Genomic DNA, 16,439 nt, shown 5'->3' with positions numbered 1-16,439 from the left:
ACGTAGTTCTCTTGAAAAGTATGCACAAAGACTAAGGAAAAAGGACATTTAGAACTGCTCAATACTGGAGATTTAAGTCATCTGTTAAACAGAATATTGGTCAGTGAATCTGCCAATCCTTTTTGATCACAAAATATTCTTTGGTTTTCTACAGCTTTTGGAAGACCAATTGAGCTCTTCTCTTCTGAGTGACTAAAGTTTAGCTGAGGAAAGGCAGGAAGCTTCCATTTGGCAGTGTTGTTTCAGAGCATGCTGGATCTACTTTTACACCACTTAACAAGAGAGACTAGGTTCTTCCAGTTCTGGCCACAGACCGGGGTTGTGGTAAACAGGAGCAAATTTAGCTCTGCATTGTGTTGGTAGTTGACACACATCGTAAAGGGAGTTGATCTATCTGAAAAGTGCAACAAGACAATCCACTAAGACCCATTAAACACTAGTTAAGCGGTGAAGTGATAGGACATCAGGCTTAAAACTGAAGTTCCTTCTGGATCCCCCAGAGTGTATCTGCACTCTTCCTCAACTTGTCTTCCTCTTCGCTCTTCAGGGTCATTTTCACCACATCGGTAATTCCTGAGTAGCCCAGGACACAAGGAACACTAAGGAAGACGTCATCTTTAATTCCATGCATGCCCTAGAAAGAACAGTAAAAAGAAAGAAGCCAATTAAATAATGTGTTGATTTGCATGTAATAAATGCTTTCCCCATTAGTGGGAAGGGGGAGAAAGTGCCATCCTTGCAGGGAGATCTGTTCCTTATTTAAAGCAAACTCATTTACTTGCTTTGGCAGCTACTGCCTCTGTTAGCTTGACTATGCATACAGCATAGTAATAATAAGAAAACACCTTAGCATTCGACACTGAGCATGTTTTACCTTCACCATTGTAGAAACTGGATGCACTCTCCTTAAATTCTTCATGAGAGTTTCAGCTAGATCAGCCACAGAAAGACCAATTGCCCAAGATGTGTATCCCTTCAGCTTGATAACCTCATAAGCACTGTGGGAGAACATTAAAAGAATTGAATCTTTCAGCAAAAAAAAATTCTTAAAAAGAATCATGTCTATTAAGCAACAGCATAGCTGTCCATCTATACTTCAGGTGAAGTCCATCTGAGGCTACTTATCCTCTATCTCCAAATGGCATCTGTTGCAGGCATTAGAACTATTAATTTATTATTTTTACAAGCAAGCTACTAGCCTTTCCCTGTAGAGATGCTGGTGCCTGCATGGAGTAGCTTTGCTTGCATATTTTGTCAAGCCATAGTTAATATTTAAACATTAAATACAAATGAGCAGCATGCTCAAAGTCCTTGCAGTGTCCCTTCTCCTTTCCTAGCCACACCATTTAGGGGTGGGGGCGAAAAGAGAAACTACCAGCCTTGGCTTCTCAGGTTGTCTGAGCAAAGTTAGACAATGGTTTGTTTAGAAAGATTAAAACCAGGGTTCAGATTATATGGCACAAGCAGCCACAGCTTGTGGTTGTTGCATGTAGCGCAAGCAAGAATGAGGGTGAAGCAATCTGGATTTCTGAACGCCTACACTAACAAGCTGCTAATTCACATGTAATGGTAGTTAAACATTAATGCTATTACCCATCATGTTACGTAAACCAGGGCAGTTTGTAAATGGATCAGTCCTTCAGGAATGTGAAATGTATGCAGAATTTACTTTATTTTGCTTTCAAAACACATTCAAATTCCACAGTGCAGAATATAGTGATTGCTATATAGTATCTATCAACAAAGGGAAATTAACTGCTAAACAGTGGTTTCCAACACTGGAAAAGCACTCTCCAGTAATCTGAACACTGTAAACAGCACTCTAAATCAATATTTCTTAAAAACTGGACAATTGGAGATTATATTGTGGGAAAACGAAGGGGTTTGGTCCAAAGTTAAGTGCATGTCATGGGGCAAAAATGCTCTGTTAAGGATCAGGGGACCTCGTTGAAGCAATGTAGGCTGTGGCATCCTTGAAAATGAGACACAGGCAATTTCTGGAAGCTCAGTGGAACCCCATTTCCTCTCTCACACAGAGACGAGACAAAGATTACCTTTCTACTACATGCTTGTGGACTTCTTTCCAGTTCTCCTTGTCACTATCAGACCCCATGTCTGGATGCAAAGTTTTCAAAGAGACGCCAGCAACATTCACGCCACTCCAGACAGGCACTGAATAAAATGCAGGAGATTTTTCTGAGCAATCTAGAATGTTTTCCAACTTCACAGAAAGTAAGATTCACAAGTGTTTCGAACAGATCTGAGCTGGGCAGTTAATGTAGCATGATGTACCAAGTACAGTTTTATAATTACTAAGAATCTTGCTACGCACACATACCTTCCCCTTAAACTTTGGCTAACAGGCAGTGGAGATGGATCCTTGTGCTCATCCATGCTGGATTAGCCACTGACCTGTTCCTTTTAACTCATAAACCCAGGGAAAAGGGTGGGTTTTCATCCTGCTGTGGCTATGCACACACATCTTCCTAAAATGGTCCATAGCCCTTGGGGCAGAAGAAAGACTGCAAAAGTGCTGTGACCACACACACAGGGCTTGGCAACCATACACTGCATATAATCTGTCATTCAAGGATGAGTGTGGCGGCAGCAGCTGCTCACCTAAGGCAAGCAAGCAGCCAAGTACACAGCTGAGGGCCAGATTCAAGTAATGAAGCCTGCTAATGGAAGCTCGTGCAAGGACTTGTGCTAGCGCACTGTGGCTTTCCCCTCTACCTCCCCACCACCAATTGGCTTGGGGTGTCAGAGAGGGAGAGAAACCCCAGAACAGGGGATTGTGCTTATATTCACTGCTGTGAGACGGGATAGAGGAGTAGTAGAGTAGAATCTGAGTTTATGCATCAAAGCAGAATTCTAGTGGCAGTATTGGTGCAGGGCTGTATGAGATCACACAACTCCCAAATATAGGATGACAGAGGGGCCAAGACAAGTAACTTGTAACTGCTTTACTGAACACCAGCATGCAAGGGTCTCTGACATGAAAAGGATTTACTGTGAACTCCCCAGTTAGGAGTAAAGGGTAGAATTTAGCCTGGTAGGGTTTGGCCTACTTGGATTACAAAGCTGACCTTTTGCAACAGAGCTGCTCAAGTCAAATATAGACCATCTAGTGTTACTTCATGCAGTAGGGACAGCTAGATTATATTCCTAACTTCCATACAGAGGGAAGAGTATGGAAACCTCTCTGTGGGTTTGCCCAGCAGCACCTAAGTCTGATGTGGTCAACGATTCTATAGCAGTCTTCAAATTTCCAAAAAGCTGTCATTTGTTGGATTCCAACTCCCCATCAGCCCATCATGGTCAATGATAAGAGCTGTAGTTCAGCAACGTCCGGAGAAAACTATTTTACCTAACCCAGTGTTAGGAGATGCTTCCTAATGATAAGAATTCCTCAGCAATGGAACACTGCCTTTGGAGGCGATGGGCTCTCCTTCATTGCAGGCATTTAAGTAGACAATGGATGGTTCTTTATCAGGGATGCTGTACATGCACCCTGCATTGGAGGATCCAGCATTAAGCAGGGGACTAGCCTAAATTACTCAAAGGTTCCTTCTAACTCTACGATTCTACATTCAAGAGGTAGATCTGGGAAATGCTCTGCTGCTCTCCTTTTCACCAGGTACCGTTACCATCAGTATATTCCAATCCCACTCATCTTCCAAGAACATGAAGGAAGTCTGTTTCCTTTGTGAGTTGGGTAGCAAATGGATTGCGTGTCATGCTTACCACTGGAGTCTCCATGCTCTCCAACAATCCAGCCATGGCAGCTGAGAGGGTGGATGCCCAGCCTCTCGCCCATCAGGTGGCGGAAACGGGCAGAATCCAGATTGCAACCACTTCCAATCACACGGTGCTTAGGGAAGCCACTGATCTTCCAGGCCACATAGGTCAGAATATCCACTGTCAACAAGCAAAGTCATCTGGTTAGAAAGTGATTGTCATATGCACTATTAAAGACAGACAAGCTTCAAGAGCACTGGGAATCTGCAATCCTTCTCCACAAAGAGAGGCTGTTTAATTTCATCTGTTCTACACAAGGCTACCTTAATGATGAAATGCCAAAACCATCCTGGCTCCAGGCAGCAGTTAAAGGGCAGAGGGAATATTGAGGAGCTTCTTTACAATCTTCTCATTTTAATATGAGGTGCTCAGGCAAGAGTGATGGTTCTGTACTATGGTTCTGACTTTCCTAGTAGATGTCCCCTGTGAGTTAACAGCACCGATCCAGAATTATCTGTGTCTTACAGAGGACGCAGGGAGCGATATCTCACTTGGGACCAGGGCATGCAGGCATGACTGAAGCAGGACATAGCATCTTGCAAGTATCCCAACACCTCCCCAAGCTCTTACCCAGCAGAGCAACCAAAGCTCTTTCCTTTTGCCAAAGTCTCTAGTTTAACTTCCTGAACTCCTGCATCCAGACATCATGGTAAGCTATGGCTTACTGGGGTCAAAACAAGACTAGGAGAGCCTTGGGCTTGCACCTGTTCCCATCTTCTCCAGCCCTGAGGACGAGTTTTGAAGCTTTCACTTCCTTATTAACTACAGTTTATTTGTTCTTCTGAACCCATCAAAAAGAAAGCTTCCAACCTCATAGCCACAAGGGCTGGGTGTGAGAACATGACCCCAGGGCTCATAGGAATTCAAGAGCTGCCTTACAGAGTTGTGGCCATAGTCCATCCAGCTTGGCATTGCCAAGGAATCTTTCTTGGTTCTATCTGGAGATGTCAGGGTTTGAACCTTCGACTTTCCTATTTTAGGAACACACACTTCAACACTGAGCTATGGTCCATCCACCATGATTTACCAGGGCATCTGAATGCAGCCACTGTGTAAATAGATCAGAGAAGAGTGTGCAAGTGTGTTGTCACAGAGAGTAATAGTGTAAATGAGCTATCAGCTAGGTACTAGGCACAGCACCTCGTTTTACATGGGGAAAAGTTAGGCGTTTCCTGTAGACTGCACCCTAACAGTCAAACATGGAAGTACTGCTGTATTTCCCATGAGACAGTGGAATGATGTGATCCCTTAACAGACTCTAGCCACGATTGTCACCACCATAGTTCCAATCATCATAGATACTAGATAGCAAAATCGTTCTTCAAATGAAGATCCTTATATAGCCAAAACAGCACCACCCACACTCTAAAAGGAGTTATGAGCAAGTTTATGGAACCCAGAAGTCCATGAAATCTTTAGAAAAGGAAGGATGTGACCTGTAACAGCCCAATGAAAGACAGCATCATCAGTGGGCATGGAATGATGATTGGCTGCTGAGTAGATACAGTGGGGACATGGAAAGAGGTAAGAGAATGGAGTGTTCTGGGAAAGGGCATGGCTGAATGGAACCCTGAGCAGGAGCACTCCATAGGACGGTATTTAGTTGCAGGTCCCACTTCAGAATTGAAACTTAAGTGTTAAACCATGATGTCCTGGTGGAATAGATATTTTCCTTTTCATGGCCAAGGGAAAACTTGGAATGCTTTCAGGATTCCCCGATTTCCTTCTTGGAAGCAAGCAATTTCTCCTTTCAAAGGACTGGAGGGTGAATTATGGTCCATAAGCAGTTAAGAATAGGACACAACCAACCTGGATTTGAAACAACAAGCAGCTTGCAGTCAGGGCTGTACTTGACAATGCTGGGAATGATGAATTTGAAGATGTTCACGTTGCGCTGAACCAAGTTAAGGCGAGACTCGCCTTCTTGCTGGCGGGCTCCAGCAGTGATGATGACCAGCTTGGAGTGTGCAGTCACAGCATAGTCTGCAAAAATAAACACATTTGTTTGTTCAAAATAAATTTCATAATGCATGTTACAATTCCAGACAAATTGAATGCACAAAGCATGACTGGAAGAGAGGAATAATTGGTCCCACAGGAGCAGAAGGACACCTTTGAGGCAGATTTATGAGCTGAATAAAGGGAATTTGTGCTTCAGAGAACCTGAAGTCCTAATGATTGCTCTGTAAGAAACCGGCTGTGTTCTTCCAAGTGTTAGCTTAGAGTGTTTTGGAAACTAACAGTAAAATAGCTGCTTGTACTAAATCACCTTTGTTCATCTGGATGTAAGAGCAGCTGCTATGGCTTCAGACACCCCTTATTGCCATCATAATTCTACTGCTACTTCTCCCTTAAAAAGGATTAAATGTTTTATATGTATGTAATTTTGCTTTCAATTAGATCCTGTTTCGAAACATAAGACAAAAAATCAAGCCACTTTTCTGCAAAGCCCAGGCCCCTTCTGGAGCTACTGTTTTCAGATGGTATTGCTCTGAAAAGAGAATGGAAGGGGAAACCATGACTAAGCTCTCCAATTTGACCACTGGGAGCAGGAAAAAAATGCCCTTTGCCAATCCATTAAGTGCTATTTAAAATTTTATCGAAGGACTGTGGTCAGGAAAGGACTGTGGTCGGGAAATGAAGCAAAGAAGAGCTCTTGTCTGCCAGTTTTAGAGCAGCAGTTTTAGCAAAGCAACAATACACTTCTCTACACTGTAGCTCCACTGCTTTGTGCTTTTGATTGACAAGGATTCAATTTATTTGGTATCTGGTCTCTTACACTACAGCCAGTTGTTCAACTTGCTCTGTCATAGACCTTCCCAAGGCTGAAAAGCCTGTTCCCAGGGTTTTTTGTTCAGGCATCATCTCTAGATGATGACTTTCTAAAGGAGTGTAAAAAGACTAAGGGAAGTCAATTCACATGCCCTTCTCTACACCTCTCATCTCTTCCTGGCCTGAGAAGCCTTATTGACCCCGAGCCAGCACTACCAGAGGAATCAGGCTATTCATTTATCATACAAACAACATCTGAGAAATTCCAGCCTGGCTGAGTCTAACAACCCCACATACTACTATAAGCAATGGCCACAGCATGCAAGAACTGGCTTGGAATCTTGCAATACTTTGTTTTAGACTAGGAGTGAGGAGTGAGCCAGTGTGGTGTAGTGGTTAAGAGCGGTGGACTTGTAATCTGGTGAACCGGGTTCGATTCCCCGCTCCTCCACATGCAGCTGCTGGGTGACCTTGGGCTAGTCACACTTCTTTGAAGTCTCTCAGCCCCACTCACCTCACAGAGTGTTTGTTGTGGGGGAGGAAGGGAAAGGAGAATGTTAGCCGCTTTGAGACTCCTTCGGGTAGTGATAAAGCGGGATATCAAATCCAAACTCTTCATCCAAACTCAACAAAAAGGGACACCCAGTTGTTATTGCTTGTGTGTGTGTGTGTGTGTGTGTGTGTGTTGTTGTTGTTGTTGTTGTTAGTTATCAGCATATTTGTCAAAATTCATTTGTTGCTTGTCTCATAACATTGATATGTTCAAACCTAAAAATATAATAAACCCAGTGTAAATTCATTAACAGTGCTATACTGAAGGCACTTTATCCAAAGCCCTGCCAGGCTCAGGATCCTTTTTCGGCTTTAAATGTGTCTGCTTTAATGTTATCACTCACACTGGAAGTAACAGACTGCTTAAGAGTGTGACTAATTTTTTGCCCACTTTGCAGGGCCAGGAGAATTCTGCATCCTAGCTGCTTCCAGGGGCCTCCTCTGGGACCCTACCTAGGCTTAGGAGATACTTGCAGCAGTGAGGAGGCATGCTCCAAAACCACCTACACCTCTCAACTGTTGGGATTCTGAGTCTCTGGTGTCAGATGGGTAGATCTTGCCTATTCTGTGGCCCCAAGACATCCTCCCAGGAATCTTAGGACTGCACCCATAATCCAATTCTCTCAACACTCCCCTATTGATAGTATTTGCTGCACCAAAAGAAGCAAAAACAGGCTTCCCTTATATTTGTTCTAAGCTCTGCCAAGCAGACCTGTCAAAGGGTGAGCATTTGTAGGGAGGGAAATGGACAGAAGAGCAGGCAACCTCAGCCAGCAGAAGGAAACAGTGATGACCAAATTCCTGGTTAATATAAATAGCCTTTTCTATCCTTGTGGTATCATAAGTTTGATGCTCATTGCTAACTTTATCAGACCATGCTGCTTTTCAAAGTAATGCAACTTAAACCACACGAAACAGCCTTTATCCACAACACCAACTCTCCAATGTTGTCTGTATAAATCTGTGCAGGTCAGCTGCTGGTTAACCCAGCTGCCTTCAAGTCATCATTGCCATAGTGAAAACTCTTTAAAGATTGACATTCCACAACTTTGGTCTTGCCTGAGGCAAGAGAAGTCACCTCTACTTCCAGAGGCACAGAGGCTTCCCTCCCAGAGAAACTACTGGATGTTGCCTTGCTATGTAGCATCTGAAATAGATGGTCTGTACATAGAGGACAGGGAAATACTAACCTTTGCCAGAGACAATTTTTGGTGTTCTGAGAAAGAGGCTGCCATGCTGAAGGTCCAACATCTCTCCCTTCAGCTTGTCCTCCATGACATCAACGAGGGCAAGTTCATCAGCCAAATCCTACAAAAAGCCAAGAACAGATAGATCAACCCACTGGCTTTTTTAGAGACCTGAATTTTGTGGTTCTGGGAAGGCCTGCACAAGCAGACATACACCAAGACAAATTGCAGCCCACCAGGCCCTGCCAAGGCCTTGATAATAATAAAAATAAACAGTCCCCAGCAGACAGCTAAACTAGGGAGCTTTGTAGAGCTCCTGATAAACCACTATACATGGCTGTGGGGAGTGTTTGGTCTGGAGCAGGGGTTGGCAAGGTTTACCAGCCATGGGCCAGATCACTCCCACAGAGATCATCCGTGGGCTGGACTGGCACAGCACAACAAATTGTGTCTGTGCATGTCCAGACACCGAAAATCGCACCTGCAGACGCAATTTCCGCCGCCGCTCAGCAAGTCCCCACAGTTTAGCACACGGGGGATTCACCAAGAGGGTGGCTAGGTTCGGGGGTAGCTCGTGGGCCGGTAAAACAGTGTTTGTGGGCCACACGTTGCCGACCCCTGGTCTGGAGGATCAAAATGAATTAAGCACATGGTTACAGTAAACTAATGCTGATATTCTGAACAGATCTGAGGTGTGCAGTGCAATCGTAAATACACTGATCTTGGAGTATGTCCCGTTGAAGCCAATGGACTTATTTCTGAATAGGTATGCATAGGCTGCACTGTTAGGATTTGTATTCACAAACTGAGTTTATGGAAACATACTTGACTGTCTATAAAAACACGTCTACCTGTGCTTTATAGAACATTTTATTTTTACAGAAAGACATAGCAATACACAAATTTAGCATTATTGTGTTCATTACTTTTCTTACAAAGTAGCACAAAATGCTAACATTAAATTCAGTTAAGAACAACAACAAAAAACCTCAAAACACAGCAATGCAAATAAATAGATAAAAATATTGTTAAACAAAAAGGCAAGACCACACGAAACACAGATTTTACCTACCTTCATCAAAATGCTTATGGCACAAGCCATGCCAACTGCACCAACCCCAACCACAGTGATCTTGTTGTGGGCATGAGGGTGTTCTTCTTTGTGAACATTTTCAATCAGCTTTTCCTTGAGAGACATCTTGTAGCTCTGTGGGAGTAAACATAAGAATACAATCAACTCATTTTCATCACTTGTTGAATTGCGCTGTGATGATAAGTTAACACGGTCCATTTCAAAGATGGATCCCATCACTAAGATACACACACCAGAGTTTACTCTGCAAATTTGCAAGAACCTTGATTTTGCTTTAATTGTTATTGCAGTATTTGAATTTTAGCAGATTCTTCTGTTTTCACAATGGGAACAAAGTCATGAGTAAATTGCCCATTGATTTACATGGGATCAAAGTTCAATTGACTAATTTGGGTGTGGATCCAACCCACTGTTGGCACATATGTATCATTTCCCCCCCAAATACACATTAGAAAATTTGGCAAGATCATTGCAGGTAAGAGACAGAGGTTTTGAAGAAGTGGAATGCTAATGTACACAGTCAACACAAAACCACACAGTATCTTATCAAAGGATCTTGCAAGCTCAGTGCATTGTGCAACAAAACATCTTGTCTGTTTGATCAGTATGCTTTCAGGCACAAAGTCTACCCAGGATGTGATTGAGAACTAAAAGATGCGACTGACTGACTGACTGACTCACTCGGAAGTAGTGAAACACTTTGCTCTGTGTTCTATATGGTTGTCTTAAAGTTTTTATTTTATTTCTTAAAGATGTATGTTATGTTTTGCTTTGTTTAATGTTAAAAGCTGTCTTGGGAGAGAACAGCATATAAAAACCATAAAATATTAGGCAGCATATAAAAATCAGGAAATATTATGCCATACTCTGATGTTCCAAACTCTGATGTTGGGGCCACAACAACTCTGGAAATGGTGTAGGTGGCAAGAGACAATGAGGCTTGAACTGAAAACTGGCAGCATGGCAGGTGAAAATCCCCAGGAGGACAAAGGTTGATTCTGGATATCACATTGGGCCAGAGTCCAGAGCTAGAAGCTAGAAGCAAGTCAGGAATATAAAAAACTTGGGTAGTACCAACAAGGGGTAGGGGTGCATGCCTGCCAATGCAAGAGCACAAAAGTGAAAATAAAGGGGTCAATATAGCAGATTAGTGGTCAGTGTTGCTGGAATGAAGGGGCATTTCATGATGTTAAACTTTGGAATTAAGAGTGTCAGGCAGTTCTGAATCAAAATCAGCAACAAGCCATTGCTATCTCAATTTAAAGTTGGTGAACCAAACTGGGGGAGGGAGTATGGCGCAAGCAAGTGTGTAATGTAGTGGCATAAAGGCACACCTGCTTGGTGGGAGAAGGCTGCTGAAGAGGAGGAAGGATGCCCAACAGGACTGAGGAGGGAGGGCACATTGAAGGGATATATTGGTGGGCAGAGTTTGAGAGAAGAATGTGGAATGTAGATTCTGGAACACTGACAGCAAGGTGCTAGGATGACACAGTCATTAAAAGATGGGCTTCCAAAGCTCATGGGATAGTCAGCCATACACCTGTAGTCCAAAATTATGACAATTACTGCATTCAAAGCTGCCCCATAGAGAGCAACTGAAAGGGAAAAACCAAAAAGTCTGATCTCTCCTGGGTGCATCACTTCAGTGTCATCTGGTATGAAGCACTCTGCTCTTTGCAGCAATGATGCTACTGCAAATGTGGAAATACTGAGCATCCCTACTGAATATATTGAATCAGAGTTACTGTAGGTCTTTTTGTTGCTACTATATGCAGCTGTTCACTTGGTGGTTAAAGAGCAAATCAAGGCAAGCACTCTCTCTCTCCACCGTGATCATCAGCACTCCAATTTGGTGATCAGTAAGTATTTGGAGACATTGAGCGATCAGTAAGTATTTGGAGACAATGTGCAGAGTTTTGCAACAAAACCAAACCACAACTTCTGAAGCAGTAGCCAAGTGAATGATCTTGCAACCTTCCCATAGACTAAAAACAGCTGCTTATTATAGTTACCAATAATTGTGTGAATTAACAGTGCAGTTCAGAGTGAGGCACAGGCAAGATTCATATGCATTATGCACATTAAGCTCCAAATCGTTCAATGAAAATGTAATTTTTTTCATCTGATCAGCAATTTTACAGTATCAGATACCTTTCCTGAAATTGAAAGACACATCTCTATAGGCAAAAATGTGTCCTGCATATTTTGCATGTCTAGTTCAACGAGCAAAATGGAAACCTGATTCCACTGCCCTGTAGGGGCCACAGTCACAAGGGCACATTTTGACATGAAAGGGCTCTGGCATCTGATGAAGCTGAAGTCAAAGGGAATCTGCATGTGTGATGCTAGGAAAGCACGGGGGGGGGGTTATCATGCACCTAGATTAAAAAAATTCAGTATGTTGGAAGAAGGAAGGGGAAATATGGTAAATCATGTTCCTGTGATCAAACACAGGACAAAAAGCAGAATATTATTAGAACCTGGTACCAGTACAAAATCAAACTTTACATTGAGAATGCACTGAACCATGTGCGTCCACATGAGCTGGGTGTGTGTGTGTGTGTCTGTGTGTGTGTATAGAGAATAAATTCACAACTTGGTGCCATCATCACAATGCTGCCAAATGCATTTTCAGTAACAGTGTGGTAAATGCACACTTGTGTTACATAAGCCATTTGGTTTGTGTGTTGGAGCAACTACATCAACTTCCTGTGTGAATTGAGCCACTCCACATTCAAGCCTAATTTAGCCCCAACTGCTAGGTCTGTAGACATTAAGTTCTTCTGCCAGCTCCCTGCCTGGAACTAACTGCACACAGTCATAGCCATGTACAGGACCAGCCCTGTTGTGCAGCCAAGAGTGCTAGGCTTTGACCAGGGCTCAGATCTCAGCTCTCTAATGAAGCTAATTGGCTGACCTTGCATCTCATTTTAACCTATTTCCATTGCAAGGAGGAGGCACAAGTATGCTTGCTGAACATCTGGCAAAAGCTGCATTCCACTTTGCATGTGGCCCACTTGAGCATATGTAGTTTGGGCCCTATAGTTTGCATTCCTGCACAGTCCTAAGAATTACCCTGAATAAATCCGCAAGAATCTGGGAAGTCACAACAAATTGAGGGAAAGGGCATTTTCCCCACAACACAATGCCTGGCTCCACCTATTCTCACTGAAGAGTGAAGTGATTCACTAACACAAGTTATCTTCTCTGGGATTCTTCCGGCATCCCTTAAACTAGGTAGCAATTCTGTTAACCAGGAAGGGTATTAAGCCTTGGGAGGTAGACAGATTTCAGGCTTAGCGGATATACTTAACACACACACACACACAAAATACCAAAATATAATCAGCCAAAGCCCATGCACGAACAAGTTATAATTAAAAAAAACACAAGGTGTCTAGAATTTGGTTTTCTGAACCAAAACTGAACTCTCAGAGTACTTGAACTCAGGAGTTCTCTCCTGCTTAGCACACACACACACACCCGGGAAAAAAACCCCTAAGCTGTCTATTTTAAGTGGGGAGAAGCATTTTGTTAGGGCAGCCTGAAACCCTCGGCGATCTAACGCAGATCCGTCAGAGATCAGCAGATCCAGATCTACCTTCCTCCCCCTCCCCCCCCTACATAAGCGTCACTATCTTCCTAAGGGGATCACCTACTGCAAGCGCGATCGCATCCAGCTACTGCCGAGATGAACTACCACTTTATAACCCTCCCAATTACATTTCCGGGAAGCGGGCCGTGTGAGGCACCGATTCCAGTGCTGACCAGTTTTCCCGGTGCAAGATATTCAATAGTCGGGCAGGGGGGCGATGCAGGCGGGGAATGGAGAGAACCGTCCACACTTCCTCCTCCTCCTCCGTGCAAGCCGAATGCAGTCAGGTTGATTTAGTTGCCAGCGATAAAAGGCAAGGAGGAATCCTGGCTCAAAGGCACGAGAACTACTTGCGTCAGAGACAGAATACCACCGCGATCTTCGCCTGGGGTTTGATAGGGCGGTGCTAGTCCCGCTCCCGGGAGGAAATAAAGGAGCTAAGAAGGTACAACAGCCTGAGCAATAACTCTGCTGCGCTTGAGCTGCAAACCTCACCATGGACTAGTGACTTAGAAGTTCTAGTGGCCCCAAAGCGCAACCTTCCCCGGACATCCCCCTCCCTTTTTTAATTTCCTCCGGGCAGTGCGATGACCCAGCCGTTTTCGGAAACCACGTTTTCCCTCCTCTCTGTAGCGGATATTGCAGCACCGAGGGCGGAGGCGGCAAGGAAATACGACGCGTCCACAGGTCCTCGCAAAGTAACTCCGCTCTCCTCACCAGCACAGTCATCTCTCCACCCCAACACACCCAAAGCCTCGGGGCATTGGAAATCCATTTAAAAATTCCATACCTAAAACAGCTCGAATTTATTGAGGGTCCAGGGCTCGGCGTTTTCCGCTCCAAAGTGGACTCTCTGACCTGTACAGAGCATCCCTTTCTGCAGCCGCCTCCCTCCACCCCTCGCGTTACATAATGACCAGTGGGCCAAAAAAAGGACCACAACAGCCTGCTTCTCTCCCCACCCCGGGCACTTCCTACAAAACCATTTCAGAGGGACACGGGGGAAGCGGGGAGAGATTCCAATTTCCTCCTCTCACACCTTCTCACGGGTAGCCAACGTGGTGCCCTCCAGACGCCCAACTCTCGCATCAGCCCAAGCTGGCATGGCCAAAAGCCAGGGATGCTGGGAGATGTGGTCCCACAACGTCCGGAGTTGCCTTACCCCGACCTACAGGGTTGCCCTCCTACCGACTCTGCCTCTCCTTCCTTGCGCGCCAAACGCCCGGTCTCTTAGCTCCGCTTTGGAGGATCTCCTTCTATCCATCCAGCAGGGGAAAGTCCTCTTTGGACGGCTTGCTTTACCCCGAGTGTGCAAGTGGGAAAAGGTGGCGCGGGGCTCTTTGCACGCCTCGCCCAGCCCGCCTCGTTCCCACGAGCGCTTCCTTACCTGGGTAAGTCAGGCAAAGCGTGCGCGCAATGACCGGGCCCTCCGATTGCCGCTGCAGTACCGCGAGGCAGGGGGAGGCGGCGGGCGCTTAAGTAGGAATCCCGCGCGTGACGTCGGAGGGGGCGGTCGCCGCCGCTTGTCTGGCGGGGTTGGCCACCGCGGGACGTGCCGGCCCACACGTCGAGGGGAGCCGGGCTTCGGCAGCGGCGGCGCGGTTCTGACTCAGGCCGGCGCAGTCACTCCGCAGCGCACAGGCGCGAAGAGTAAGGCTCCCTGGGGATCGAAGCACGTGGCGTCCCTACTCGCTTCCTCCCGGTCAGGTCAGAGGCCGGGAGATCCGACGGAGGAAGGAAAAACCCGGCGTCGTGGTGGCCGGAGCGGATGCGGGTCGCAGCCCCAAACAGGCTGGAGGGCACCCAGTTCTCAGAAAGGCTGCGAGAGCGCACTCTGAAGGGGCCTGCAAAACCATCAGCCCGATGCCCTGCGGCACAAGGCCGGAGAACCAGTGTTGCGGAGCCACTGGGGTCAATTCACTACATGGGTGCCACTTTTTAGTTTTTGTAGGAAAAGCAGCCAGTCGACTAGCATTGCTGGTGTGGAGAGGCAATCCAGCAGCAAAGCTATTGGTTATTGTTCCTCTGGGCGTCTCAGCACTGGGCTGGTGGTGCTGCTGCCCACAGAGAAAACATAAGCAACGGCCTCTGCCCACCGTCACTTTCCTCCTCTCGCTGGGCAGTGCAGCAAAGAGTGAGCAAGAGCATAGGAGCATCCTGCCACTTCCTGGTCTGAGTTGTCTCTCTGTTGGCACAGTGGTGGAGGCTCCCAATCCTCCCACAGAGAGAGAGAATGAGGAGAAGGCATGGTTGCTCACCTTCAGCTCTCCCTCTGCAGAAAGTTTTGAGCAAGTGATGGTTGCTGCTGCTCATTTCTGAGATGCCCTCTCCCTCTGCAGGCACTTCCTGCTCATGCAGACAGTACAGAGGGAGGAGGAGGCCCAGCAGAGCCAAGCAAGGAAGCAGGTGGCCAGTGACTGTAGGCAGCTCACAGACTGAGTCAGAAGATCAGCCTCTCTAGCCATCAGTATCCTGGCTGGGCAGCAAAGCATCTGTTTTGCAGGCAAAAGGTCCTAGGTTCAGTTCTGAGCATCTCCAGGTAGGGCTTGGAGAGCAATCATATAAGACACTTGTTCTTTATGTCCCTAGCCCAGTGTTGTTAAAGACTGACCACAGGCTTTTCCAGCCCTGCTGGGAATTGAACCTGAGACCTCCTGACTGTGGCGCTCTGCTACTGAGTTGTAGTCACTGCCCATTAGGAGTAAGCCACCACCTCTGCCTGAGTAATCTAGCACAGAGAACTAGAGCTCCAATTCCCCACCCAGAGAGAAAGACTGAATAATTGGCTATTTTTCCATTACCAGCTCTTTATCACCCAGAGATAAAGGGTGTGTGTGTGAGTGAGAGAGAGAGAGAGAGAGAATGAATGAGAATGACTACCTACTGTACTGTTTCTCCTGTTCTCTGTTCACCGTCTCCACGCTAAGCAGCAGATTTCAGAGCAATGATGCTGTAGATAATGTTTCCAGGAAGGCTTATTCCTGGGTCTCTTCTCCCTTTTCCAGCCTCAGCTGCTACAGGGCAGGTTACAATGCACTGTTTGATCATCTCTCCTCCCCAGCAACAGCTGCTGATCAGCTACTTTAACCCTCAAAATAAAAAATAGCAACGATGCTGACACAAAACCCCACACATACACTAAGGCAGGCATGTCCAAAGCCCGTTTTTTTTGGGGGGGGGGCTAATCCAGCCTGCTGGTTGATTTAATCCGGCCCCCGTGGCCCCCGTGGCAGTATATGTCATGGGGTAAAATTGTAAAAAAAGCTCAACAACTTCAATCTCAATAAAAAGTTCAACAACTTTGGTCGGCTCTCACACATGTTCACTTCATCAAATCTGGCCCTGAAAAACGTTTGGGTACCCCTGCACTAAGGAGAATAGAAGCATTGCTACCCGACCCCACCCCTACTTACCATTCCCCCCTCCACCTCTTTCCCTCTTT

General features: G+C 45.7%; 1 protein-coding gene across 1 annotated transcript; it reads right to left on the bottom strand.

Annotated features, from left to right (window-relative positions):
* Positions 1-334: 334 nt before the first annotated feature.
* LOC308591661 (L-lactate dehydrogenase A chain) lies at positions 335-14,538 on the bottom strand. The gene is made up of 8 exons (XM_081202500.1): positions 14,385-14,538; positions 9,382-9,516; positions 8,313-8,430; positions 5,608-5,781; positions 3,745-3,918; positions 2,055-2,172; positions 875-998; positions 335-634 (listed from the first exon to the last, which is right to left on the bottom strand). The coding sequence occupies exons 2-8, from the start codon at positions 9,505-9,507 to the stop codon at positions 470-472; spliced, it is 999 nt and encodes a 332-aa protein (XP_081058626.1). The 5' UTR covers positions 9,508-9,516; positions 14,385-14,538; the 3' UTR covers positions 335-469.
* Between the last annotated feature and the right edge of the window lie 1,901 nt (positions 14,539-16,439).

This window comes from Podarcis bocagei (assembly GCF_964188305.1).
Source record: "Podarcis bocagei genome assembly, chromosome: 1".
NCBI classification, from domain to species: Eukaryota; Metazoa; Chordata; class Lepidosauria; order Squamata; family Lacertidae; genus Podarcis; species Podarcis bocagei.
Note: the sequence above shows the minus strand (reverse complement) of the source record. Positions and strands in the feature narration are given on the sequence as shown.